The sequence below is a fragment of the Ictidomys tridecemlineatus genome, chromosome 4 (genome assembly GCF_052094955.1).
Source record: "Ictidomys tridecemlineatus isolate mIctTri1 chromosome 4, mIctTri1.hap1, whole genome shotgun sequence".
Classification (NCBI taxonomy): domain Eukaryota; kingdom Metazoa; phylum Chordata; class Mammalia; order Rodentia; family Sciuridae; genus Ictidomys; species Ictidomys tridecemlineatus.
The window spans coordinates 45,922,458-45,949,066 of NC_135480.1; the positions used below are offsets into that span (position 1 = coordinate 45,922,458).

Sequence of the window (26,609 nt, forward strand, 5' to 3'; positions counted from 1 at the left end):
TTTTATCAGTGGCATACCTTCCAAGATTCATACTCTTATCACACTCCTTTTGGGCAAGTATATGCTTTTAAAATTGATGATTATGTAACTTTAACATCTGCATTTTCTTTAGTTTGAGAAATTTACAAGGATCACAAAAAGTTTTTAGTTTTTCCCTAAAATGAAATAGACATAGATATCAAGCAGATGTTGCTTCAATTTTTGCCCCATTTGTGCCACGACCCTCTCCTGCCACTGCCCAGACTTTCACACCCCTTCACTGTAGGGCTGACTTTCCTTCCAGAGTTCTGATTCTAAGAACCACAGTTAAGTCTTCTTTAATTGTTCACCTCCCAGATGACAGGCCGAGACCTTCTCAAGGATCGAAGTCTGAAGCCTATGAAGATCGCGGAGAGTGACATTGACGTGAGTGAGCAGAGTGACAGGCTGATCCCTCAGCTGCCTCCAGACCCAGCAAGGGCAGCTTCCAGAGGGTTTGGATGGTTCTGAAGCTAGAGGTTTTCTGCTCTCATCCCCAGGCCATGCCCTGTTCTCGTTCTCCCAGGCCCTCCCCAACCTGTTTTTGCTTATAGGTCAAACTGAGTGTCTTCTGTGAACAAGACAGGATCCTCCAGGACTTGGAAGACAAGATACGAGCCCTCAAGGAGAACAAAGTATGCATCAGTTTGCATAATCTTGGAATGGGTGGGGGGACATATTGTCACTGAGTTTTTCCTGAGACATTGACTGAACTCTCATTTTAGTATTGAACAACCTGATTACTTTATCCACAACAGTGCCTTTGCTTTAAGTGATGCTTCTTTGAGGGTTTCTCCTCTCAGCCTATTTGTTCTAGATACCCTCACTCCTCCATTCTGCTCTGGCCCATCTCTCCCTGGAGGCCCTGAGAGATGAGCCTGGGAGAGGAGCTCCACTGGCTTCTATGTGATAACCCAGGCATCTAGGCCCTAGGGAAGGGGCCCAGAGTTTTCCATCAACTCTTTCATTTATCTTCATACTTTACCCCATAAAGAGTTAGGTGGCTTTATGTCTATTTTATAGATGAGGAAACAGAAGCACAGAGCTGTTAGAATTTTGGGCCCTTCTATAGAATCAGAACTGGTATCAGATGCCCTGCCCCTCAGCCCACAGCTGGTATCTTCAGCCCTAGTTAGATCCAGCAGCTTTCCTTGTTCCTGGTATGGAGAGGCCTCTGGGGGCTGTTTTCTCATCCTGTTGCTCTTCAACCCTTTCTGGTGTAGGACCAGCTAGAATCTGTGCTGGAGGTGTTGCACAGACAGATGGAGCAGTACCGAGACCAGCCCCAGCACCTGGAGAAGATTTCCTACCAGCAGAGGCTGCTGCAGGAGGACCTTGTCCACATCCGAGCTGAGCTGTCCAGAGAGTCCACTGTGCGTGGAGGGTGGGGAGGGAGGCAGACACTTCCCCTCAGAATGGGCAGGCCATGGGCTGCTGTTCTCATCTCCTCAGCTGAAGTTGAGGTGGTAGCCAAGGGAAATTCTTGGAATAGAAAAATTTCTCCAGCCCACCTCTCTACAAGAGCTTTTTTAGGGGTGACAAGTCTGTTTCCACCTGTGCCTTAGATTGTTTTCTATCAGGGGCTTCCAGATGACAGAGGACACTCAAGAACCCAGATTACTCAGAGCAGCCTGTAGGCTGATCTGTGTGCAGTTAATTCTAGGCCATCATAATTTTCACGTTTTCCTTTCTGAGTCTGATGTGGGAGCAGGCCCTTCTGCAAGGAATTAAAGAGTTCCTGAATGGAAGAGGGAACAGTGCAGATGGCCAGGGTCAAGTAGCACATTTGTTCCCACTCTGGTCTCTATCCCACCAGACCTGCTGAAGGCCCATTGAGTCCCTTTCCCACTTTCCCTGACTGGGTCAACTCAAGGTCAGGAGCTCAGGTGCTCTTGAGGCCACTTGGGAGGCCAGGGATAACTTGGAACAAGAAGCATTTCCTTGGCCAACAGGAGATGGAAAATGCCTGGAACGAGTACCTGAAGTTGGAGAGGGATGTGGCGCAGCTGAAGCAGACCCTGCAGGAGCAACACAGAAGAGCCTTTTTTTTCCAGGTGACCAAGGGCTGTTCATCCTTCTGACATATGGTTGCCTCTGAGTCACTACCCCAGAACTTTCTCTTCTTTAGCCCTGTGAAGTGACCCCCTTAAGCTCTCCCTTGAGAGATCCCTTCCTTCAACTAGGCCATGATGAGAAGCCTTACCCAAGATCCCCTGCCTCTCTGCTCTCAGAGACAAACTCTTGTTTGTTTTGGAAGGGGTTTTCTTCTGGTCATTTGGAGAAGTAGACCAATACCAACCTGGAGCACTTTACAGAGATGGAGCTGTGAGAGTGATGTGTGTTTCCTTCTTGAGTTCCTGAGACAGATTAGACAGTAGCAGGAAGCCTCACCTGAGTCCTGCCTCGGATTCCTGAAGATAGATGCTATCATCCCTCTGCCTGGGGAGGAATATGACCAGTCCATTGAGGTGCCTCTGGTCTCCAGGCATTCATTTGCATTTCTGGAGGCCAGTCTGGGTGATACCTATCTTTGTGGCCCCTGCCTCACCTGGAAAGGTGACTTTAGAGCCTTGCCTCCTTACCTTAAAATCCAGGCCACCCCCATGGACAGTAGCCTCTGTCTCAACAAAGGTGAGACAATGAAAAGCCCAGTATGGTTTCTCTTCTTCCAGGTTGGGTCCCCCAGCTGCCCTTCTCAGATTGTGGTGCCCAACCAGGTTTCTACCCCACCCTTAATTTTTTTTTCTTTTCCTCTTCTCTTCTCTTTTCTTTTCTTTCTTGTGTGTGTGATGCTGGGGATTGAACCCAGGGCCTCATACTTGCCAGGCAAGCACTCTACCACTGAGCAACCTTCCCAGCTCTACCCACCCTTATATTTTTAAAAACGGAAAATGATCTGCTTTCCAAATCAACTTCAGATCTCTATCTCCTTCTTTCAGGACTCTGACATAAATTCTGTTTATTGAATTCAGCAAGTATTCATATAGGCTTTTTTTTGTACCATATCATGCCAATTTTGTTGGGATGTTAATTGATGACTTAAGTCTACATTATACATACTAATTGAAGACTTAAGTATACATACTAATGAGGTACCATGTAATGTTTTGAATCATGTATACATTTTATAAAGTTTATAACAGGGTAAGCATGTCTGTCTCCTTCAATATTTATTATCCCTTTGTGGTAAAATACATATGGTAAATTATATTTCTTCTTCTTCATTTTTTTTGAGATTTATATTGTATTATTATTTTTTTAATTAATTAATTTATTTTTTTATATTGTATTATTGCTACCTACTGTGATATTTGTCAACTTTTGAGATGTGTCTCATTTCAACTCAGCAAGTCTACTCCTAGGAACCTATCTTAGAGAAATGCTTATGAATGAGTCTGAAAAGGCAGTTACATTCATGTGATTTAATGAATATGTGAACTCTAAAGAGTTTAGGTTTGTTGTGTCCTGAGACTTTTCCCTGGACTCCACTGTTCCCTGGAGACTTTTGCCTCTGACTCCAGGCTGGGGTAATGTGGTTTCCCGGAACCTATCTGTTTGTTATTGTCCCCGCAACCCAACTTTCCTTCATCTATGCTAACATTTTCTTATGTTTTCTTCCCCCTCCCTCCCTCCCTCCCTCCTTCCTTCCCTCCCTCCTTCCCTCTCTTCCCTGAACTTCAATGATCCATGCTGATTTTAGCAGGAATTTCTTTTATAGTTCTATTCATATTTTTCTATAATTATACAAATCATACATGAATATATTTTTCAGAAAAATTCAAACAATGAGAAGCAAAAACGTAATGATAAAAAAATCTCTTCTCTCTGTGTTCTACCCCACTCCTCTCACCCTCCCTGCATGTAGTCAGGGCTGCCAGTTTGTGGTGTTCTCTTTCTGCTCATTTTGTGTGCATTTATCAGCATATGTGTCTACATAGAATCATATTATTTATTTGGGTTTGGGAGCAAGTAAAAGATTTACTTTAAGAGGTTCACACATACTATTTGGTGACTTCCTTTTTATTATAACTTTATGTTGCGGAAATCTTTCTAGGAATGACGCTCTCAAGTTTATGATATTTGTATCTAAATTAATTACAACTAAAATTAAAAATGAATTCTCCATTTATACTAGACTCATCCCACGTGCTCAGAAACCGTCATAGTGGATAACACAGATTACAGAAGATTTCCAGAATCTTAGAAAGTTGTATGGGACAGCAAGAGTCTAAGTAAAGTAAAGTAAATTAGTTCTTGATTGCAACATACTATTTCATAGCCCCGATATTCCCTACTTTATTTAGCCATTGCTCTCCTGGTGGGCATTTAAGTGATTTCTAGCATTTTGCTTTTGTAAATGGTGCTGTCATGAACATACTTGTAATTGCCTTTTCAGACTCATTCATAAGCATTTCTCTAAGATAAGTTCTTAGGAGTAGACTTGCTAAGTTGAAATGAGACACATCTCACAAGTTGACAAATATCACAGTAGGTAGCAATAATACAAATATACATCTCAAAAAAAAGGAGGAAGAAAAAAATTATTTCACATATTTTACCACAAAGAGATAATAAATATTGGAGGAGACAGATATGTTTACCCTGATATAAACTTTATAAAATGTATACATGTATCAAAATATTACATGAACCTCATTAGTATGTATAATTTTAATGTTTTTATGTATCAGTAAGAAACTTTTTTTTTTTTTTTTGTACCAGGGATTGAAGTCAGGGGCACTCAACCACTGAGCCACATCCCCAGCCCTATTTTGTATTTTATTTAGAGACAGAGTGTCAGTGAGTTGCTTAGTGCCTCACTTTTGCTGAGGCTGGCTTTGAACCCCCTCCTGCTTCAGCCTCCTGAGCTGCTGGGATTACAGGCATGCACCACAGTCACAAGTATTTTTAAATACAAAAAAGTTAATAAATATTGCCAAATTGCCCTCTAAAAGACTGCACTAATTTACTCTCCCATTCACATGACTAAGGACGCTGAGTCTGTTTGCTGTATCCTGGCCAGCGTTTGATGTTATCAGTCTTTTTAATTTTTGCCAGTCTGTTGGCTAAAAATGACATCTTGCTTTAATTTACATTTATTTAATTAGTGGTAAGTTAAACTGTGTGTGTGTCTTTGTGTGTGTTTTACTAGGGATTGAATCCAGGGGTGCTCTACCACTGAGCTATATCCTCAGTCCTTTTTTTAAAAAAAAAAAAAATTTTTTTTTAGCTATATTGGGCACAATACCTTTATTTTACTTGTTTATTTTTATGTGGTGCTAAGGATCGAATCCAGTGCCTCACACATGCTAGGAGAGCACTCTACCACTGAGCCCCAGCCTCAGCCTCTTTTCTTATTTTTTGAGACAGAGTCTCTCAAATGCTCAGGCTAGTCTTGAACTTGTAATCTTCCTGCCTCAGTCTCCCAAATAGTTGGTAATTCAGGCTTATACCACCACTCTAGGCTTAAGTTAAACATTTTTAAATATGATTATTGGGTATTTGTGTTCCTACTGTGCTTTATTTCATAGTGATTAAATATATAATAGACTCAGAATCATTTTTCCCCTCTTGAATCTGCAGAGTAAAATAGATCTTGTTACAAACTACCTGGAGAATTGATTCCTTTAAATTTCTAGCAGATGGACAAGCCTATGGCTTTATGTTAATGTTGCTCCATGGCATTGCTCAGGCTTTCTGAGTGCTTCAGTGACCTAGGAGTCATAAGCCCTGTTTGATCAGGCTCTGTGCTAGGCTCTTTGTGTAATCCTAGGCCAGGCAGGCTGTTAAAGCCCTAGACAAATCATGAACACTGGGGGTATGCTTGCAACCCATCTGCAACTTCTCAGTAATGGCTTGGAAATTCATCTCTGTTAACCTGGTTTGGCTGTGAGAAAGTTCATAATCTTTTCAGTGAAGTGGGTAGCTTTATTTGTAAAGGTCTTCATGGCCGCCTAGTCATCAAGGAAACCAAGGGATAGAATACCCAGGGAACAGTGTGGCAAGAAGCCGTGATAGGTGAGGCTACCTGTAGGTGTTCCCATCCCGACCCTGGAGAGGGAGTCCAAAGCTGTGCTGACAGCCTTCCACCCATGGGGTATAAGTATACAGGAATAAAACCCTACCTCCTTGCTCCCCAAAGCTCCCCCACACCTCATTGTTAAGTTACAAAATTCCATCACCCTTGGAGAAAGAGACTGTCTGGCCTTTGCTCCTCCCTGCTCTTTTACATGTAGAAATGTCAGAAAGGCAAAAGGGATAGGAGAATGGGCTGACAGGAGTGCTTTGCTTGAGAGCTAAGGAGAAGGAAGAGGAGAAATGTTTTCCCTTTTACTTTTTCCAAGCACTCAGCTTGGGGACTTCAATTCTGGAGACCATCCCTGTTAACTTACATACTGTAAGGGCAGCAGTGCGCCTGCCTGTTTCAGGATGGTACTTGAGTGTGGGGCTGAGTTCCAAGCCTTTTCCTTGCTTGTCAGCCCTGAGGGTACACTTTGCTGTTGGGACAAGGAGAATGGAAGCATGAGCCCTCTTGGCACAGGAGCCTTTGGACATCTGCTGTCATAGGTGTTGGAAAGTTATTTGACTGAGGATTTTACATGAAGATTAACTGAGGATTTTACATTTTCACTCAATGTATATGCACTGAAAACCTGCTAAGTACCAGACCCTATGAAGGAGCTAGGAGCACACAATCTAGTTGTGGAATTGGGCAGGTTGGTAAGTATCATGTAGTGTGAGAACTCTTCCGGTTGAAGGGCATCCAGGATCCTTGAGAGGAGATGGGGGGTGTGAAACTTGCTTTTCGTTTTGTCCGTCGAGTGGGACCAAGTCTGTCTGCCCTCCATTGTAACTTAAAAATCAAAAGAATACTATATCTGGGTTGGGGTGCAGCTCAGTTGCAGTGCTTGCCAAGTATGTGTGATGTCCTTCGCTCAATCTACAGGACCACAAAAAAACTACATCTGAAGTTTACACAACCCCATTAGAAGATGGCCACAACCCCTTAACCACATCAGGCCCCTCTTCATCTCCTTTAGGTCTTCATCCTATCCAGTCTTGCTTGTAATTTGTGCATATGATCATATAGCATAGCTCTTTTCCCATTGTACTTTTTATTTAAAAAAGTTTTATCATATTATAATCTAAATACCACAAAATTCACTTTTTTTTTTTTTTGGTACCAGGGATTGAACCCAGGGGTGCTTAACCACTGAGCCACATTTCCAGCCCTTTTTTGTATTTTGTTTAGAGACAGGGTCTCAATTAATTGCTTGGGGTTGGTTTTGTTAAGTTGCTGAGGCTGGATTTGAATTAGGGGATCCTCCTGCCTCAGCCTCCCTAGTTGCTGGGATTACAGGAGTGTACCACCGCACCCAGAAAAATTTGCCTTTTTAAGTGTACAACTCAGTGTATTTTGTGTATTCATAGTATTGTGCAGCTTTCAGCACAATTTTATAACATTTTCATCACCTCTCAATAGTAGCCCTGTGCCCACTGTCATTCCCTATCTCCCCAATTCCCTACTCCACCCTCATCAACTTTTAATCCACTTTCTTTCTGTCTCTATGGCTTTGCCTATTCTTTACATTTTACATAAAAGAAACATATAACATGGCATTTTGTGCCTGGCTTCTTTTCCTTAGTGTAGTGTTTTTAGAGTTCATCCACGTTGTGGCACATATCAGTACTTCAACACTTTTTATGGCCAAATAATATCCCATTGCCCATTGTACTTCTAACTAAGCCTCAAATCCCAGGATTCTGCTCTGATTTTAAAAAGAAAAGTTAAGGGGTTGGGGTGGTGGCTTAGTGGTAGAAGACTTAACTAGCACACATGAGGCACTGGGTTCAATCCTCAGCACCACATAAAAATGAAATAAAGATATTGTGTTCACTTACAACTAAAAAAAATAAATATTTTTTAAAAAGAAAAGTTAATATTCTAGAGGTAATTTAACCTCCAGTCCTTGCCTTCCTTCCTCTGCTGCTATGGTTGCATAAGACAGTATATATATATATATATATATATATATATATATTGCTAAACTATACAAACATAAATTTTTTTATCTTAACCATTTTTATTTGATTGATTTATTGGCACTGGGGAGTGAACTCAGGGATGCTTAACCACTGAACAACATCCCCAGCCCTTTTTATTTTTTATTTTGAGACAGGATCTTGTTAAGTTGCTTAGGGTCTCACTATTCAAGATACTCCTGCCTCAGCTTCCCGAGCCACTGGGAATTCACGCGTGCACTACCCATGCGTGGCCATCCTAACGATTTTTAAGAGTACAGCTCTATATTGTTAAGTACATTCACACTGCTGTTCACCCATCTCCAGAACTTTACACTTGAACAAAAGTATTAAACAGCTCCCCATCCTCCCTTTCCCCACTCCTGGCAGCCACTATTCTACTTCCTGTCTCTATGAAATTAACTACTCTAGATACTTCACTCAGTATTTAAATGGAATCCTATAATATTTACAACAGTCTGTTTTTAAATTAGGTAGAAATAGGCAAACTGAACTGGTGAAAGCTATTCCAGAATTTCTCCCTAGACCTTGATCCACTTCCTTAGGAGGCTGTGAACAGGCTTGACCCTAGTCCTGGTTCAGTTTCTAAAGCAGGTGCTGCCCCTCAGGGGGAGGGACTGTATGAAATGGCAAGATAAATCCTAAGAATAAAATTCTGGTAAGGAGCTAAGAAGACAATGAACCACCTGCATGCCTTCCTCAGGAGAAATCACAGATACAGAAGGATCTATGGAGGATCGAAGATGTCCTTGCAGGCCTGAGCGCAAATAAAGAGAACTACAGAATCCTGGTGGAATCAGTCAAAAATCCAGGTGAGGAGCATCTCCCTGGGTGTGGGGAATGGGTGGGGGGGGGTGGGATGGTGGTGGAGGTGCAGATCTTTGTGGTACTATCATTCCACTGGTCCCCCGAAGAGTAGCATCTTTATTCCATCCCATGATTATTTTCCTCCATGTCCCTTAGAGAGGAAAACGGTGCCTTTGTTCCCTCACCCGCCTGTGCCTTCACTCTCCACTTCTGAGAGCAAGCCACCCCTGCAGCCCAGCCCTCCCACCAGCCCTGTGCGGACCCCTTTGGAGGTTCGCCTATTCCCGCAGCTGCAGACCTATGTGCCGTACCGACCTCACCCACCCCAACTGAGGAAAGTGACATCCCCCCTTCAGTCACCAACTAAGACAAAGCCCAAAGTGGTAAGTTCTGGTGACTGGGAGCTGAGTGTCTTGTTTTCCTCTCTGGCTGTTGACTGCCCTTCTCTGTCCTCAGATCACCTTATCTTGGGAGAGAGGTTCTGCAGAAAACCTGAGGACACAGAAACCCACTGGAGTCCTTGGTCCTGAGCAGTTAAGGAGTTGTATTTACCCTGCTCTTGTGCCTTTGCCTCTTGGGACTGCCAGGGTTCTGAGAGATAGTCTAGCCCAACCCTCCCATTTTGCAATTAGAAAAATTGAGGCCCAGCAAGAAGTGACTGGACTGAGTGGGGTGGAATTTGTGATCTGCACCATGTAGAGGATTGTGAGGCTGTCCGCACACAGGGTCCGAGGAGGCCTGCAGAGGCTTGCCTGCAGTTACACAGCCTGGATTGGGCAAGGAGCTCCTTCCACCAAGAGTATCTTTATTCCCACCCCCAAGTTGAGCACTGTGCTGGTCTGTGAGGTTGCATGTAGCCTCATAGGGTATGGACAGGAAAGACAGTATCCCCATCCCATAGAGAAGAAAACTAAAGCCCCAGGGTGTTGAAACTCGCCAAAGGTCTCCATATTAGATATTAAAGCCAGCATCTCCGTACTCTTCTGTTTTATTCTAGACCCCCAGCCCAGGTTCTTAGGTCAAGTCTGTGGCCCGTGTGGGGTAGCCTGCTCCAACACCTTGGCTTGCTTGGCATAGAGAGGAGCCAAGCTCTTGGCAAGATCTGGGAACACAGGAGATTTGAAAGAAATAGAAGATGTGGTCAGGTGCCATGATACTCTACCTCTACAACAAGGCCAGTCTTGTGTGGAGAACAAAAGGGGTCTGACCCAAAGGCAGGGAAGCCAGAGCTGAAGGGACCTTGGCATGTGGGGCTCCTGGTTTTTGCCAACAAAGGTTTGCAGGAGCCTTGCCTGGAACTATGTGTGCCCAGGGCTTCTGATTAGGTTGACACAAGGTGCTGGGAAAGCACAGGCATTCCCTGGACCTCACCGTTCACCTGCTTCCCTCTGTGGCCTGTGACCCAGAGTTAGATGCAGGTGTGACCTGTGACCCATTCAGAGTCATGGTGAATTTTCCCATTTTGAGATCTCCTTCATAGTCCTAGATCTAAGAAGCAGATTGGAGCACCAATCATAAAATACCAAAACAGAGAGCAGAGATGTCTGAGGCAGATGGCTTTTGATGTACAGCAGGGTGCCCATCATCTGGGTCGAGGAATAGGAGGGAAAGGTACAACCTGGGAGCTCGGATACCTGGAGTCTGGTCCTTGATCTCTCTCTGTGTCCTTGGGTATGTCCATCCTTTTTCTGAGCTTCAGTTTCCCTTGAGTAGACAATCACAGAGACTTCTCACAGTTGGTCCTCTATGGCTCCTGGGCAGGGCTGTTTCTGCTCAGGTGAGCATCAGGGTCACTGGGGGTCTTTTCTCCTTGTTGTAGTACATGTGGGCTTACCAGTGTTAGCACTTACGTTGGATATGCTGATTTTTAACATCTTGAAAATAACATAGAACAAGAAAATATAATTAAACAACAATGAAGGGACCACTCATGTTATACTAACATCTGGACTAACAAATAGAACTTTGCCCACAAACTTTCAAGGAGTCTTTAGACTTGTAGGCCCCTTTCAGTTCCAGGCCCCTCCCTTTCTGCCAGAAGTAACCATGATCCTAATTTATGCATAATATTCCCTGGCTTTTTTCTTTTAGTTTGACCATCTGTGTTTTCATCCCTAAGCACTTTAATTATGCTGATATGTAACACTGAACTGCCTTTCATCTTGCATCTTTTCAACAATATCATCCACATCGTTGCGTTTAGCTATAGGTCTTTCACTTTTATTTGGCTTCTTTTATTGAATTTAATGTCATTTTTAAATTAGATAATCCCAAAAGAGTGTAAAACCAAAAGATATTTTTTAAACATATGATAAATCATCTCCCTCCCACACTCTGTTTCTGTAGACATTCTGTTCTCTTCGATCATAGGCAGTCAGTGTTTTGTGCGTATCTTCCTGAAGAGCTTTGTAAAAACTGGTGATCCCCATGTCTTGTCAAGGTTGGAAACTGCTGATTCTCAGAGAATTAGTGGGTATCTTAAGTAGTTTACTTTCTACACATCAGTGAAGTGTGTTGCTTTAAAGAATTCTGGTAAATCTTTGCAAAGCAAGCTTGGACTGAACCCTTTCCTAAACTCTGCAAAAATCTGAAAAACAAAGCCAAATGAGGCTAAGAAAAGATGAATATAGGAAGAGGGAGGCGAGGTGGTCATTAGTGGGTGTGCATGGTAGTCGGGGGCCAGTCTGCAGATGTGGAGAGGAGCCACAACCCTCAGAAAGCACTGTGAACAAGGAGTTTTAAGGAAAACAGTCACATTTGTAACATCCCAGGGCGGGCAGTGAGTCGCTCATCCTATGACTGACTCTTGTGTCTGGAATCAGGAATGAGGAAATGGTTTGTAACCATGCACATTTCTGAGAGAAAGGGTAAGAAGTGGTAGACTCTGTTCTTGCTCAGATCGTTGCCCTGTTGAAAGATCCAGAATCTGTGCAGGAGCAGTGGGCCAGCTAAGGCTTAGCACAGTGGGGTGGAGAATGTGTTTTTCTGCAGGGTGGGTACTGTCGTCAGCTTAGAAATGACACAGAGTGGGGCTGAGGCTGTAGCTCAGTGGTAAAGTGCTTGCCTAACACATGTGAGGCACTGGGTTCAATCCCTAGCACCACATAAAAATAAATAAAGATACTGTTTGTTCATCTACAACTAAATAAATATTTTAAAAAGAAAAAGAAATGACACAGAGTTAGCAGCCTGCCTTCTTGCGGTGCATGCCAAAGAACTGGAGTAGACAGTTTGGTTCAATGCCAAGCACAGAACCAGGAGCCTATGTCTTGGATTTGGGGACACAGTACATACAGATAACACTTTGAAAAATAGAAAATATATGAGTCAAAGGGAAGAACAAAGTTGGAGCAGAGGCACGTCCCCTCTTCACAGCTTCTCCAGAGGAAATGTTCACGCTCTGTTCTGTCTCTGAAGTTTCAGCTTACTAGGTCACCAGTGTGGCATTGCCACTCAGCAGTCCTCCCTCCAGCTCCGTTCCACTGAGCACTGATTCTGGTTCTTTTTCCAACCAGGAAGAGGAGGCACCTCCGAGACCCCCACTCCCTGAACTATACAGCCCAGAAGACCAGCCTCCAGCTGTGCCACCTCTGCCAAGAGAGGCCACTATCATCCGACACACTTCTGTGCGGGGCCTCAAGCGGCAGTCGGATGAGAGGAAGCGAGACCGGGAGCTGGGGCAGTGTGTGAATGGGGACTCGCGGGTGAGCTAGAAGGACCCCTGAGGTTGTCCACTGAGAGTGGGGAGAGGAAAGGTGATGTGATGCTGGGCAGGCATGACAGTGTTACACTGCTCACAGGTGGAGCTGCGGTCATACGTTAGTGAGCCCGAGCTGGCCACCCTCAGTGGGGACATGACTCAGCCCTCCCTGGGACTTGAGGGACCTGAGAGCAGGTACCAGACACTGCCAGGCAGAGGTAAGGCAAGACCCTCTATAGAATCTTTTGGGGGAATCCCACCACACACTGCTTCCACCCCTCAGCCCATAGCTGCCTACAGTGTTAGGCCAAGGCTTGGGTTGATGAAAGCAAGGACCTGGTTTCCCTTCCTCTCACTTATATCCCGATTCTCTTCCTCTTTTCTTTTATTTTTTAAAAATATTTTTAGTTATAGATGAACATAATACCTTTATTTTGTTTATTTAATGTTTTTTATGTGATACTAAGGATTGAACCCAGTGCCTCACCTATGCTCTATCACTGAGCCACAATCCCACCCCCTTTTCCTCTTTTATTATATCTGTCACTGGAAACAATGATAATAGCAATTACTATAAAACTCAAGACTGTTTAAGTACTTTATATAGACCTCATACTCACAGTGCTGTGAGGGAATTGCTACTTCCCACTTTAGAACTTGGGAAAACTAAGGCTGAGAGAAGTTAAATAACTTGCCAGTTAGCTATTGGTGAGGGAGTCAGAAGACAATCCCAGGGCTCTGACCTACAGGTTGGGGTGCTGGGCTGTTGCCACCAGCAAGCTAACTCAGGCCCTCCAGAGGGGTTTCTCCTCTTGCACCACCCTAAGACTCAATCTTTTCTTAAACACTGTCTCAGGTGGAACCCCTCTTTCTGCCCTCCTTATCCCGAGTTGGGTAGTGCAGGATGCGTGAGAATGCAGCAGGAAGCAGGGGGTGGAGGGCACTGGCACCTTCTACCCACACAGCCCAGGGCTCCTGTAGGGAAGGGATACCTAGAGTGGTTCACAGATCTGCAAGGAGTCTGTCCCTTGTTGGGGACAGAGGGCACCTCTGGACTGACCCACGTCCTCTATCTAGGGCCTTGCTCTAAGGAGAATGAAGGAAAAGTTGAATGGGCTGTTGGCTGGGCCCTCTTGGTCCCTCATGGGAGTAGGGATGATTAGGGAAGGGCCAACGACTGTCTACCTCACCACAAATATGCTTGACTCCCCTTTCTTCATAAAGGGCTCTCAGGTTCCACATCAAGGCTCCAGCAGTCGTCCACCATCGCTCCCTATGTCACGCTCCGGAGGGGTCTAAATGCTGAAAATAGCAAGGTGACTTTTCTTGTGAGTGATCTTGAGCTGGACATTGACTAGCAATTCTATGAGCACTAAGAATAGCCTCTGAGGTGACCTCAGCCCCTTCGTGTTCAGGGTGGTCCTGTCACCCACTGCCTGTCAATAGAAAGCCCTGCCTCTCTATTTTCTGAGGACCCTCATTTTCAACTCCAGTATGGCAGGGTCGTGGGAGGGAGCCCAAGAAATATGCATCCTGGTGAGCTGCATATGTGTCCAACTGGTCAGGCCTGGGCCTCAGTGTTTGCATGTGCAGAATGGGGTGCTGCCCAGAAAGGTGGTGAGGACCATCATGATGCTTAGAGAGAGTGGATCTCATAGCCAAGAGGAGTCCAACCAGAGAGTGTGAGAAACTAAGAAAAGGAATGAACTCAGAAGGGCGGCTGCCCTCTGTGTTCCCAGCCCAGCTGCTCTGTGTCTCTCACTTCCTCCTCCTCAGAGACCCAAGAGTGCCTTGGAGCGCCTGTACTCAGGGGACCACCAGCGGGGCAAGATGAGTGCAGAGGAGCAGCTTGAGCGCATGAAGCGGCACCAGAAGGCCCTGGTCCGGGAGCGCAAGAAGACACTGAGCCAAGGAGAAAGGGCGGGCCTGCCCTCATCCCGCTACCTATACCAGCCGCTCCCTGGAGATCTTGGCTCAGTATGTTAGGCAGGCGGGGCTGGGACAGGGAGCAGAGCTTTCCCTCCAACTGAGCACAGCTTCTCCAAGTTCCCCAAACACAAGCACGACACACCCATGAGTGAGTGGGCTGTTCACTAACGTAGATGGTTGAGAGAACATCCCATGGGGCTATTTGTCCTCGACCCTGTCTACATGTGTGAGCTGGTCAAAGGGTGACCTGGAACTGGAGCAGGAAAGAGGATCCCACATCAGAGTTCCAGGAGTGTGAGAAAATATCCAGTCAGTTTTCTAAGCTAAGCTCGAGAGAGGCTTTTGCAGGCATTCAGATCTTTCAGCTGAATTAAGGACTTGGGAATTTGGAGTTTAAGGAGTTGAGGAGGAAGATGGCGATATGATTTGAGGAGAAGTGCAAGCGAACCAACCAGCCTCCCAGTTTTCCAAACAGATGTTGGAGGAAAGGAAGTCAGCTGACCAAGGGTTGGTGGCCCACAATCTCAAAGGCGGTGGTCTCCTGCAGCATGTGGTGCTGAGAGGCCTCAGGATGCCCAGGAGAGCCAGGGGATTGGTGCTGCCCCTGGTGGTGCTCACTGGCACTGCATCCTGCCCAGAGTCGCCTTAGGTCCCTTTTGGAAACATTTTATATAACTTTCTGTTTGAAATCCCATGTTTCCCTAGACCTCCAGCCTGACTGTTCTTTCCCTAATTCATTGCACAAGCTCTTTTGCTTTTAGTGTTACCGCTCATTGCCTCTCTAATCCTGCCTGATTGTGTTTACAGAAGCTTCTGATTTGTAAAGAACATTGTCTAACTGGCCTGTGCTCTTTGTTACCAGGCTTTGTTACCAGGCCTCTGTTGTTTCCCTAGCTTAGCAAGCACCCCCAGATGTCACTCACCTTTCTGTTGCTCTCCTTTGTGCAGGTCTACTGACTCTAAAGCTGTCCCACAGCTTGAGCCAACCTGCTGCCTGAGGACCACAGTCATTGGCAGAGGTCTGGGCATTATGAATTTATCAAAATCCATGCCTTACACCTGGACAGTAGACATGGATTTCAGAGATTGTATGTTTGAATAAGTGCTACCAAATCTGAGGTTGTTCGGTTTTAACTCCTTCAGTTCTATCACATAATTTCTTGTGGAAAACCTTTTGTGTTTCTAATATTTAATAACTTGAATTGATAGCAAAATAAACTATGTATTCAGAGGGACTCTCTGCAGCTATTAGCTCAGATACCAAAGGGATAAGACCCAGGACAGTCAAACCTTTAAAAGCTGCAAACCCGGTAACTTCTAAACTTCATAAGCAAATGTCATATGGGCTAATACTGACTTTTTACAACCTGATGTCTCAAATGTAGAGATTATCTAAAACTCATAAGTTGAATACCTTGTAATTTTTCTCTTAAGACTTGTGTAAGTCTCTGCATCAGCGCCAATAAACGTGTTGCCTAATAACAATGGATTGGCGTGGTTCTTCCCTAGGGTACTCTCTAGAGTGTAGTGGACTTTTCCTGTTTGTGGAAACAATCAGGCCGGGTTTAAATGAGGACTTGTCTCTATTTGGAGAACTTGTGAGCGTGTAAGAGAATGTGCATTTTCTTTTTGAATCATTAAAATAATTCATCCCTGAACTTCAGCTACCTAATCCTATAATTGGAAAACCATCACCCAAGGGCGATGACATAGTTTGGAGTCAGTACTGAGAGCTTGTGCATGAATGGGTGAAATGTGCTGATATGGCTATGGGTTTGGGGTTTGGAACAACTTGAGGGCCATGACTGCATAGGGCTCTGAGGTGGGTGGGTTGGGAGAAGGAGATGACCTGGGATGGGTAAGTACCTTCTTTGTTCCTGCTCAAGAGAAGAGAGGCTTTGAGCCTGCTCTGTTTTCAACAACCTGCTTAGCAGTCAGAGGCCTGTGAGGACACAGGCCCAGGGTGAACAGGGAACCACCACAGAATTGAGCAGTTGTGCTTGGATCTTAAAATGGTTGGATTACATTTTCTCTTTTATGAAGAGTTCCTTGTTACAAAGTTGATGCTGTGAAACAGCCTTGGAAATATTACATTTGATTTAGCACTTCAATTATACATAATTTAGTCTAAAGAAAGTGCCTCTTCCAAATACTGTCATACACCACAGTTTGTCTGCTTCACTGGGTCCAACCTGTTCCTTCTTGGACTTCCTCAGCCCTGCTGTGGGTACAGTGTCTCCCAAATGGATCCTGTTGGGAATACCTTATAGGCTTTTGGTTATTCTACTTGCTTAGCAAGACCCTAAAGGCTTGTTTTATTCATTGTTTCTGAACCTGGGACATAAGGCTTCTGAACCCAAAAGGCCTATCACCTGTGGGGCAGCACACAAGCCAAATCTACCATCGGAAGCTCTGTTCCAGGTTCTCTTTGGGGGTCTTGCTCTCAGATGTGGGAGCATTCAATATCCCTGGGGACCATCACAAACTTATATTGCCCACAGAAAGCATGTTTGAACTCTGGGGGTCCCAGATCAGAGAGCAATCAGCAATGTGAAATGGGCCATGAGAAGGAAACAAGGACCTCGTTCTCCATTACATACAGAGTTACAGCACAATACTCTTCCCTGATGGGTCACAGATCCATCTTCCCAAGGGCCCCATGCCTGAAGGACTCATTCAAAAGTGGACCAACAAGTCTCTCAGCAGTCAGGAAGTGACTGCAATTAACCTTCTTATTCTGTTGCCAGTGGAAGCGAGAGCAGGACTTTGACCTGCAGTTACTGGACCGAGCCATGCAAGGGGAAAGAAAAGACAAGGAGGAGAATGGCTGGTTGAAAGTACAGGCCCTGCCTGTCACAGAGTTGGACCTGGAACCTCAAGACTATGACTTGGACATCAGCAGAGAGGTGAGGGCAGGGGCTCCCTTCATGTCCCCGACCCCCCACACAAGGAGGCATGGCCTTTGGACTGCCATCCTGATCAACCCTCCCACCAAGGGTATGTCCTGAATGGAGACAAGATTTGGCTTCACTTTGACCCAAGAGAATGAATGGATAGCAGCTTGAAGCAATAAAAGGAACCTAGGTGTTTTTATGTAATTTGGGACAAATTATAATAGTAACTTCTCAATCCTCATTAATAAAGTGGGATTAAGCAACTCAATATAATTCCTAGGAGGTTTAGCAGTGATCAGAAAGCCTGACACACAGTATATTTGTTGAGACAGTAAATGCTATTGTTAGAAAAGGTTCCCTAGAATACCAAGAGTTAACCTTGTAACTGTCCAGCCAGCTGACTTGTGTTGTCAAACTGAGGGGAAAACATGGGACAGGTTTGAAAATCACCTTGAAATTTCCAGCCAGGATAAAAGTGAGTAGATGGTGCCTAATAGCTCTGGTCTGAATTCCTCTGTCGCCCTCTTGTGGCATGTGTGTATCATGACAGTGCAGGCCTAGGAAAGCAAGTAACCACCTCCATCCCAGGGAAAAGAAAAGGGCAGGAGATGACAGTCTGGGTCTTCTAGACATTCATGGTCTCCTGTGGCCTGTATTGTGCCATCTGTAAGCTCTCCAGGGCAGTGTCTGTGACTTCTTGACTCACCTTTGTATCCTTAGCACCATGTCAGCACCCAGTAAGTGCTCTGTAAATATTTACTGAAGGAAGACTTTGTTGAATGAATCACCGTGGCCCATAAATGTCAAGAAAACATTTTTACAAAGACTTGGCCTGCCCTGAAACTGCATGAGGGGAAGTGTTCTCACCACATGACGGATGGATTTGGTTTTAATAAACATCCCCCACAGGTTTGTCTGGTCTGAGAATGAGTGCCAAAGGGGAGCTATGCCTCCAGATACCTTCTTCCTGTTTTTAAAAGGCATCGCCAGACCACTCACAAGATGATTTTGCCAGTAGGATCTACCTGACTTGATTGGTTAGGCACTCATGGGGGCTTTGAGAACAAAGGAGCTTTATGTGGGCAAATAGGTGCTCATGGAGTTACTGGGTTCTGGGAGTCAGCTGGGACTTCAGAGATTAACAAAGCTTGGTCATCTGCCCCTTGACCTTTTTTTTGGCTGCTGAAATACCAAAGATCTTTACTTTCTCAGATTCACAAAGAAGCCTCCACGTGCTGTCTTGGCAGTACACATGTGCACTATAGCGTCCTAATTTGCTGGTCAGCCCAGGGAAAAAAATCCTTTCTTATCTCTAACCCAAATCACTCCTGCTACAATGTAATCTACTTCCTTCCTCTAGATCTGTCCTCATTGGAAATAACAGAGAAGAGCTTATTTCTTGCCATCTTTCAGCAAAATGCAAGGGCTACATGAGTTTAAATCTGTTGGCCGTGAATAAAATCAGCCAAGTTGAGAACAAAAAAAAAAAAAAAAAACTACTTTGGGGCTAATTAGAATTGCAGTCCAGGAAAACAAGATTCAAGCATTCTTGAAAGTATGTTCTGAGGTTTTACAAAATGATGGTTACATTTGTAGCATTAAACCACAAGGGGGGTTAGGAATTATGATTGTTGCTGACAAAAATTAAGCTTTCTTGTAAGAAAGGGATTGGATGCAGTCTGAGTCTGGATAGTTTGTGGGGAGGGATCTGTTGTACAGAATGTCATCAGCTATTAGTATTTCAAAGATAAGCTCACCTCTAGGTGGGCATGTTTGCAGCTCAGTTCAAAGGATCTGTTGCAGACAAATCTGAGATCTGATTAACAGGGGCCTCCTGACTCCATTTTAAGTGTGCTGAACCAATGATATTCCATTTTTATTTTCTTTTTCCTCCATAAAGCCAAAATTAGATTTGTCCTAGGATCAGATTTAACTTGTTTTAGGGGAGCTTCAATCAACCCCATTTTAATAAGGGCCTGCGAAATTTGCCTTTAGTGTTCTTAATCCTGAGCATTATTTTACCAAATTGAGTTGGTCACTGGGTGAATTAAATACTTTGAGGGTTAGGGGTACGTCTGTTTCCTTCCTGGAAAGCAGCAGATACAGTATAGCTGCCTCCTATCTAGATCAGAAAAACTTTTGTAGAACAGAAACCACTATCACTTTCTCACATCCATCTCTCCATCCATCCATTCATCCATCTGCCCCATCATCCATTCAAAGAGGATTGATGAAGGACTACTTGAGTGCCAGTCCCTGCATTAGACAGTGAGAGACAGTGATAAACAGAAAATGAGAGTAATGGAGGTTAGAAGAAGGACTGGGGAAGGGATTGGGGTGGGGTTGAAGGATGAGAGTCAGTGAAGCAAAAGAGGAGCATCCCAGTCAGACGAAGAGCAGGAAGAAAGGCCCCACTGTTAGAGCGGCCCTTAAGGAACTGCTGGGTCAGTGTGGCTGGAGAAGTCACAGGGGCCAGATCACTAGGGCCTGGAGGGCAGCCCTAAGGATTATCATTTTTCTCTTAAAAGCTTTCAATGGGCGTTTGGCCTTGCCTTTCTCTTTCCTTAGCTTAGAGGAGGTTGATAAGTTGGTACGTTATCAACCCCACCATAAGTGGTTGTCTGGTATAGCTGTCTTTGGTGTCAAACCAGGTTCAAATCCTGATCCACAATTGACTCATTTTATGATTTCAGCAAGTTACTTCATCTCTGTGGACTTCCTCATGGTGGGACAGTGGGGAAAGCAGGTCCCAAGCCAAAACATCTTAGCCTTCCCTTCCACCTTACCTCCTGGTCCTCTCCCCAGCTATCCAAACCAGAGAAGGTCTCTATCCCTGAGCGTTACGTGGAGCTGGATCCTGAAGAGCCACCTAGCCTGGAGGAGTTGCAGGCGCGGTATCGGAAAGCTGAGAAGATTCGCAACATCCTCGCCCGGTCAAGGTCAGCTCTTGCTTGTCTTACTAGTCTTGATATCCCACTAGTACTGGCCTCACATGGCATCTCATATGTGAGGAGACCAGGTTGGCTGGGGTGCATGTTTTGTCAATGTCTGTCTAAGGTGAGCTCCACTCATTGGAGGGGGCAGGCAGGTACTCAGATCAGTGAGAAATCCCACCTAAATAAACTGGAAAGTCCTAAAATACAACAGGAACTCTCACTCCCAAATCTGTCCCTGGCGATCCTAGAAAATGTGCGAAATGGAGCCCAGTTTGGAATTGAAGTGGACTCAGTTGGAGATTAGCTCTAGTGATGGCCCTCCCAGCATTTGGGCCCTTGCTTCCTCACACAGACCTGTAGACCAGGCCCAGCCTTTTCCTGAGGGTGCCAGAGGCTTTGCCCGCTATCCTGGATCTTAGGCTAGGACCCTAGCAAGTGGCTCCTCTGCCTCCATAGCTTTAGAAACTTGTCATATATGAGCTTCCCTCTCAGAGCTAGGTTAGCCGTTTTGTGTCTGAATTTAACAGGAGCCTCCAGCTGGAGCCCTTAACTTAATGCCTGTGACCCTCCTATAATCACTGGGTTGCTGGGGAGAAGCATGTACTCTTAAGTCTTGGGAGAAAGTCCACAGTTTGTACCTGATGCTCCCCATGTGTTGAGAACCTCCAGATCAGGAAAACTCTTCACTCCTGGCTGATGCCCAGGGCGGTGAGGGGCTATCATCTGCTTTCCGCCCCTCTGCAGCATGTGCAACCTGCAGCCGACGTCAGGCCAGGACCGCAACAGCCTGGCCGACCTGGACTCGCAGCTGCAAGAGCAGGAGCGTATCATCAACATCTCCTATGCCTTGGCCTCTGAGGCCTCCCAGCGTAGTAAGCAGGTGGCAGGTAAGGCCTGATGCCAGCCTCTAAGACCCAGTTCCCACCTGCTGTTCCTTGGGGCTTGGGCCCAACACAGCCTGTCCCAGAGCCAGGGAGTCAGTGGAAGTTGGCAGTTGAGAGCCAACTCTGACTAGAGGGTGTGCTGTCCTTGGAGGGAGGGTGTTGCTGTGCGACTTCAGGTTTGTCAGGCCACTGAGCCAAGGGGCCAGGGCTAAGGTTTGTTTCCTCATGAAGAAAGAGCATTAAAGCCTCTGGTGCTTCTTCCCTGTTTACCCATCAGAGCATGTTGTGCAGAAAGCAGAACTTGGAAAGTGAGGCTCTTACAGCCAAATGGAAAGAAATATCACCATGTGTGTTTGCATGGCACATGGGTGTGTGCATGTGTTTGTAAAGGGGACTCCTGGCCCCTTCCTCCACCCATGTCTCCTCTCTGTATGGGAGACCTCTGTGTGTCTAGGTGCTGCCTCTGACCAGGGGTGCTCTTTCTGGTGTGGGGGATGGTCATAGAACCTTAAGTGGTGTCACAAGTCTCTACAGGTTTTCCAACTCTGGCTATAGGATCTAGTAATGGAAGGGTGGGGCCTTCAGGGCCTGTGGTGACTGACACCCTGGGGAGTCTGGTGTGGGAAGTAGAGCTTTGCTTTGACCTTAGGGGGCCATGGGAGTGACCCGTGACAAAGAGAGGGCTCATAGTCTCAGCAAAAAACTGTTCTTTGTCCCTGTAGAGTCCCTGAAATCCCTGCTATCCTCACTCCCTTCAAAGACATGCTGAGAGGGCTGAGAGGTGGTCAGCATGGTGCTCTACAGCTAAGGACATAGGAGACAACTATCCAGACCCCTCTTCCTAATGACCTTGGGCTCCTCTCAGCAACTTCTGAGCTCCTTCCCATGAGACTACCCTCACCCCAAGGCCCCTCCTCTCTGCTGTGCTTGCTCTAATTCTGCCATCTTCAACTCCCTTACCACCAGCAGCTGGGCACTCCAGCTCCATCATCCTTGGTCAGTTGGTGGCCTTTTTCACCTCCAGCTCAGTAATGAACTGCACTTTTCCTTGCTCTTGCTTCCTCTTCTGTCTCAGGACCTATTAGGAATCACAGGCATTGGATCCTTCCAGGCCCAGGTCATTAGGGGGGTCAGCAGGGCCCATGCCACCCAATCCTGCCAAGTGGGGTGTCTGTGCTGCAGGAGTAGATGAGTCTAAAACATCACTTAATTCATGTGTGCTCCATCTAGCGCAGCAGCTGGCCCTCCTCCCGCCTAAAGCCCCCTTGTCCTCCAGGACGGTGCCACCTTACTCCCCCTTAAGCAACGGACTCCACTACACCTTTGTCTAACACCTTCCAAGTAAGAGCCCCTGCCTGATGTGCCCCTGCGCTGCTCCCTGCTCCTCTCCTAGTGCTAAGCATGCCCCCAACTCCTTACCCTGCTGAGCTGATTGCAGTGATTCCTGCTGATGTTCCCTTCTGTTGGCACAGTGGCCGCTGGAGGGACCCACCTGGATAGTAGGCAGGTTGGAGAATTGATGCTTTTTAGGTACTCTGTCCTCGGTAGCCCCCATACTATAGAGACCGCAACCTGGATCACTCCCTCCCTGAAATCTCACTCCACACATCTTATTTTCCTTCCTCAGGGCAACTTGACAACCCAAAGACCAGCACAGACCGTGGCTGCCAGCCTTGGGGGTTGGAAAAAGAAGAGTTAGATCTTGGCCTTTCAGGCTTTAACCAAAGAAATTGAAGAACTGCAAGACTAGAAAAAGGCCAGATAGGCCAGCGCACAAGCAGGCTGGGTGCACTCCATGTCACACAGCATTGATGTCAGAGCAAGGACTGGGACTGCCTTTTTAATCACTTAGCAACTTAGAGAGGCCCAGAGCCACATACAGTTGGCTCTCAGTCAGTGGGGGGGGGGGTCTGGCACCACCCACTCACACTCCCTGTGGTGAGATGCAGCATGGGGTAGAGAATGTGCTCTGGACCAGGAACCAGGAGGCCCACGTCTGGTGGGTTTTGAGTGGGCTCATGTCCTGTGCCAGTTACTGCCTCACATGGACAGGGAAGGATCAGATAGAGGTCTTACTGGTTCCTCCCCTGACAGTCCATCTCACTGTCATTTTGCAAAGTATTCCCCTCTCTTTCCTTTAATATTTGTTATAGTTAACCTTGTTGAGTACCTACTATCTGCCAGGCATTGTGCTAAACGTCTCTTTTGACCCATACAACAACCCTGTGAAGATATTTACCCCCATTTTACAGATGAGAAAACGAAGCTCAGAGACCTTGAGGGACTTGTCCAAGGAGTCGCAGCTTGTAAGTTTCAGGGTTTGAAGCCCTTTGGTGTAGTCCAGAGCCTTTGTTCTCCATCACCACTCATGGACTTGTCTGGGCCACCCCAGGAGCGCTAGATGTCTGAAGAGAGGGAAGTGAGGGACACTACTTGTGTTGTCACAGGTGGAAATATGATTTTGGCAGAGGTCCTCCAGCTGGGCATTCCCTAGGTTTTGGTTCCCTGGCCAAGTCTGCCTGAGGGTGGAAGGAAGAGGTCAGCCTTCTTGGGCCTGGCACTCAGATGTGGTGAGGAAGCCCAGAACTAGGAATCCTGGGGAGATGCTTCAGCTGGGTCCTTTGTAAATGCTTTAGGGGCCTTCCAGGAACATGGTAGGGTGTGGTTTCCTCCTAGAGATCTGAGAGAGAAAATACCACACAGGCAGAGAGATAGGAAAGAGGCTTTACCCACTCTGGGGTTCTGGGGTGTTATAGGCCTTGAATGCTCTTTTTATAATACATCCATATTCTTCTTCCCCTCACTGCCTCATTTGGAGGGTGGTATGATCCTCTATTTTTAGATTAGAAAAACAGCCCACAGAGGCTGAGTAATACAGAATTATTCAATGAATGAAGGGCAGGGCCATAAATGGACCCCCGAGTCTTGCCCAGGTCCTTTGCTCTATTGCACAGAGATCCAGTTTAGGGACCTGCATGTGTCTGGTGTACTTCCTAGAAGCAGAGACAGGGTGAAGCCCAGAGCCAAAGAGTCCTAGAAGCCAGTGGTCCCTCAGCAGCGGCCACATTGCCTAAGCCCTGTGCTCTGCTGCTCTGTCAAGCCTGTCTGCCATCCTCTGTCGTGTGTGCACAGACATGCCCACTGCCTACTTTCCAGACATGAGGAGGGATCCCAACAACCTCTTATTATCTCATGGGGTTTTTTTTGGTTTTTTTTTGTTTGTTTGTTTGTTTGTTTGCCAGCCCAGGCAGTGACAGAACCGTGACCCATTGTGCAGAGGAAAAGCCTGGAGCCAGGAGCCCAGTGGAATCAACTTTCTCCCAGGAGATCGGCTTTTCTGCCCCCATGGAAACCCCTTCCAGCTGAGCAAGGGTTCTGGCTGGAAGAAGGAGCAGTCCACCAATCATGGGACAATCCCTATGGGGCTCAGTCCTAACACACACTACTTTTTCAATTCAGACTCCTTTTTACAAGCAACAAAAAGCACTTTTGATATACACTGTAAAATACTGACACTGTATTTTAGGATCAGAATATATTTTATAATGTTCACCTCAAGGGCTGAGTGGCTGGAAAGGTGAGGATGCAGGATTTTGTTGCTGCACATATAGATTCAGGTACTGTTGGGATGGTAAGTGTGGGTGGTGGGGATAAAGGCAGGGCAAGCAGAGGTCAGTCCCAACTACTGATGAACTCAGGGGAAAGTTGGATTGACAGTGTGCTTCCTGTGGATTCCAGCATTAATCTTGTTGGCATGCTGTCTGAGAAAAGAGGGCCCCTTGGCTGCAGAGATGAGCCATCCCTGACTTGACCTGACCTGATGACCAGCTCTGGGTGAAACTCCACCAGTATGCATGGGGAACCCAAGTCTACAACTTGACCCTTGGTTTTGGTTTAAGGACAACAGTGTGATCAAGAGCTTTGGCCTCTCCAACCTGCCCAGGAGGCTCCCTTAGCAAAGGGCTCTTCTCAGAAGAAAAGCAATTTATTAAAAAATATATATATACATGCACACACATACACATTCATTTTGAGGTACAGAAAAGGTAAGATGAATCAACTTTTTTGTATTGTAGCAATAAGCTCCACACTAGGTGACATCTGTCTGAAAATCCCTGACTGAATGCTTCCCTTCAGGCAGGCTGTGTTGGGAACATTGGCTGCCTGCCCTGGAGAGCCCCAGGTCAGCTGCTCTAGGACTTGGGTCTGGTAGCAACAGAACAAGCAATGTGCTCTCCACCATCCCCAATGGGCCTGTCACCAGTGGGGCCACCATGGCAGGACTTGGACTTGACTTTCAGACCCAAATGAGGAGGCGGCTACCAAGCCAGGTGCAGTGTTTATGATCCTTTATTTAAGTTATATCATGATATTTTCTATACAGAAAATGATGTTTAAAAGGAAAAAAACAGACACAAAAACCTCCATTGGGTGGAGCCACACTTTAGATCAAAATTTAACTATGCTCAGAAAAACAAACAAAAATCTTGAATATATTTAGAAGTTGCTATCTATTTTTAACTAACTCCATATGCTGCCAGTATCAACTTCGTGACATTTGCCAAAATAAAATTTTATTTTTGCCTTTATAAGATTTTGTTGAAAAAAAATGAAATGACTATTTTGCAAGAAGAAGTTAATTTAAATAAAGGTGTGATGGTTTGCAAAAAAAAAAAATGTGATGTACAGATTAAAATATTAACCTGATATGTTTCCTGTTTCTTGCTGGCTGTGTTCTCTCACAAGTGGTGGTGGTAATTTTTTTCCATTTCTTGGGAAAGTCCTCATTTCTTAGCTCTCACCCCTGCTTATGTTCACCTATGAAAATCCTCTCCTGATGACAGTTCCTTGACATTTGATTGGCTTTGGAAGTCTCAGGAAAGGAGGGTTGGCGTCTCAGTCCTTGGCTGGACTTAGCAGCTGCTCCGGTGGCCCCCACCTCACCCAGTCTAGGAGCCGCCAGGCTGTGGACTCCCGTGTGGGGCTGATTTGGCAGGCAGACTGCAATCCAATCTGAGATAGCACAGGGGACACCACAGGCCCCCTTCCAACCCACATGCCATTGGCTCCTTCCAATGAAGCGGGTTAGTGACGGACCATTGCAAACTAGATTTGTATTTAATTCATTTTGACTTGTGATGTATGCTTAAAACAGAAGGCAAGAGGCCAGTTTGGTCGAGGGATGTGTCCACTTCCAGGATTGTTGTTATGGCAGTTTTTCTACGTTGCCAAGAAGAGAATCCAAGGTTTGGGGTGACTTTCTGATTATTTAAACTGGGAAAAGTAGATTCCAAGGCATTCTGGACAAAGAATGCTGCTGCTTTTTTAGCCACTGATTATTTTTTAATTTTGAAAAAAATACTCTAGTTTTAAACATTACTTGGCGATGTCACCATAA

General features: G+C 45.8%; 1 protein-coding gene across 15 annotated transcripts in view; it reads left to right on the top strand.

Moving 5' to 3' along the window:
• The window catches only part of Plekha7 (pleckstrin homology domain containing A7), a 209,153-nt gene extending 183,235 nt beyond the window's left edge, over nucleotides 1-25,918 (top strand). For 9 of the 15 annotated variants that reach the window (XM_078046416.1, XM_078046413.1, XM_078046408.1 and 6 more), the window contains 15 exons: nucleotides 337-405; nucleotides 573-653; nucleotides 1,242-1,391; nucleotides 1,971-2,072; nucleotides 8,765-8,873; nucleotides 9,025-9,251; nucleotides 12,384-12,572; nucleotides 12,669-12,786; nucleotides 13,793-13,896; nucleotides 14,345-14,545; nucleotides 17,245-17,403; nucleotides 20,197-20,330; nucleotides 21,072-21,214; nucleotides 22,442-22,552; nucleotides 24,454-25,918. In XM_078046416.1, the coding sequence (XP_077902542.1) occupies nucleotides 337-405; nucleotides 573-653; nucleotides 1,242-1,391; nucleotides 1,971-2,072; nucleotides 8,765-8,873; nucleotides 9,025-9,251; nucleotides 12,384-12,572; nucleotides 12,669-12,786; nucleotides 13,793-13,896; nucleotides 14,345-14,545; nucleotides 17,245-17,403; nucleotides 20,197-20,330; nucleotides 21,072-21,214; nucleotides 22,442-22,542 (1,887 nt within the window). In that variant the 3' untranslated portion in view covers nucleotides 22,543-22,552; nucleotides 24,454-25,918. Of the gene's footprint in view, nucleotides 1-336; nucleotides 406-572; nucleotides 654-1,241; nucleotides 1,392-1,970; nucleotides 2,073-8,764; nucleotides 8,874-9,024; nucleotides 9,252-12,383; nucleotides 12,573-12,668; nucleotides 12,787-13,792; nucleotides 13,897-14,344; nucleotides 14,546-17,244; nucleotides 17,404-20,196; nucleotides 20,331-21,071; nucleotides 21,215-22,441; nucleotides 22,553-23,463; nucleotides 23,518-24,453 lie in introns of all 15 variants that reach the window. The other 6 variants (XM_078046411.1, XM_078046414.1, XR_013437740.1 and 3 more) reach the window with 5 other exon arrangements.
• The last annotated feature ends 691 nt before the right edge of the window (nucleotides 25,919-26,609 follow it).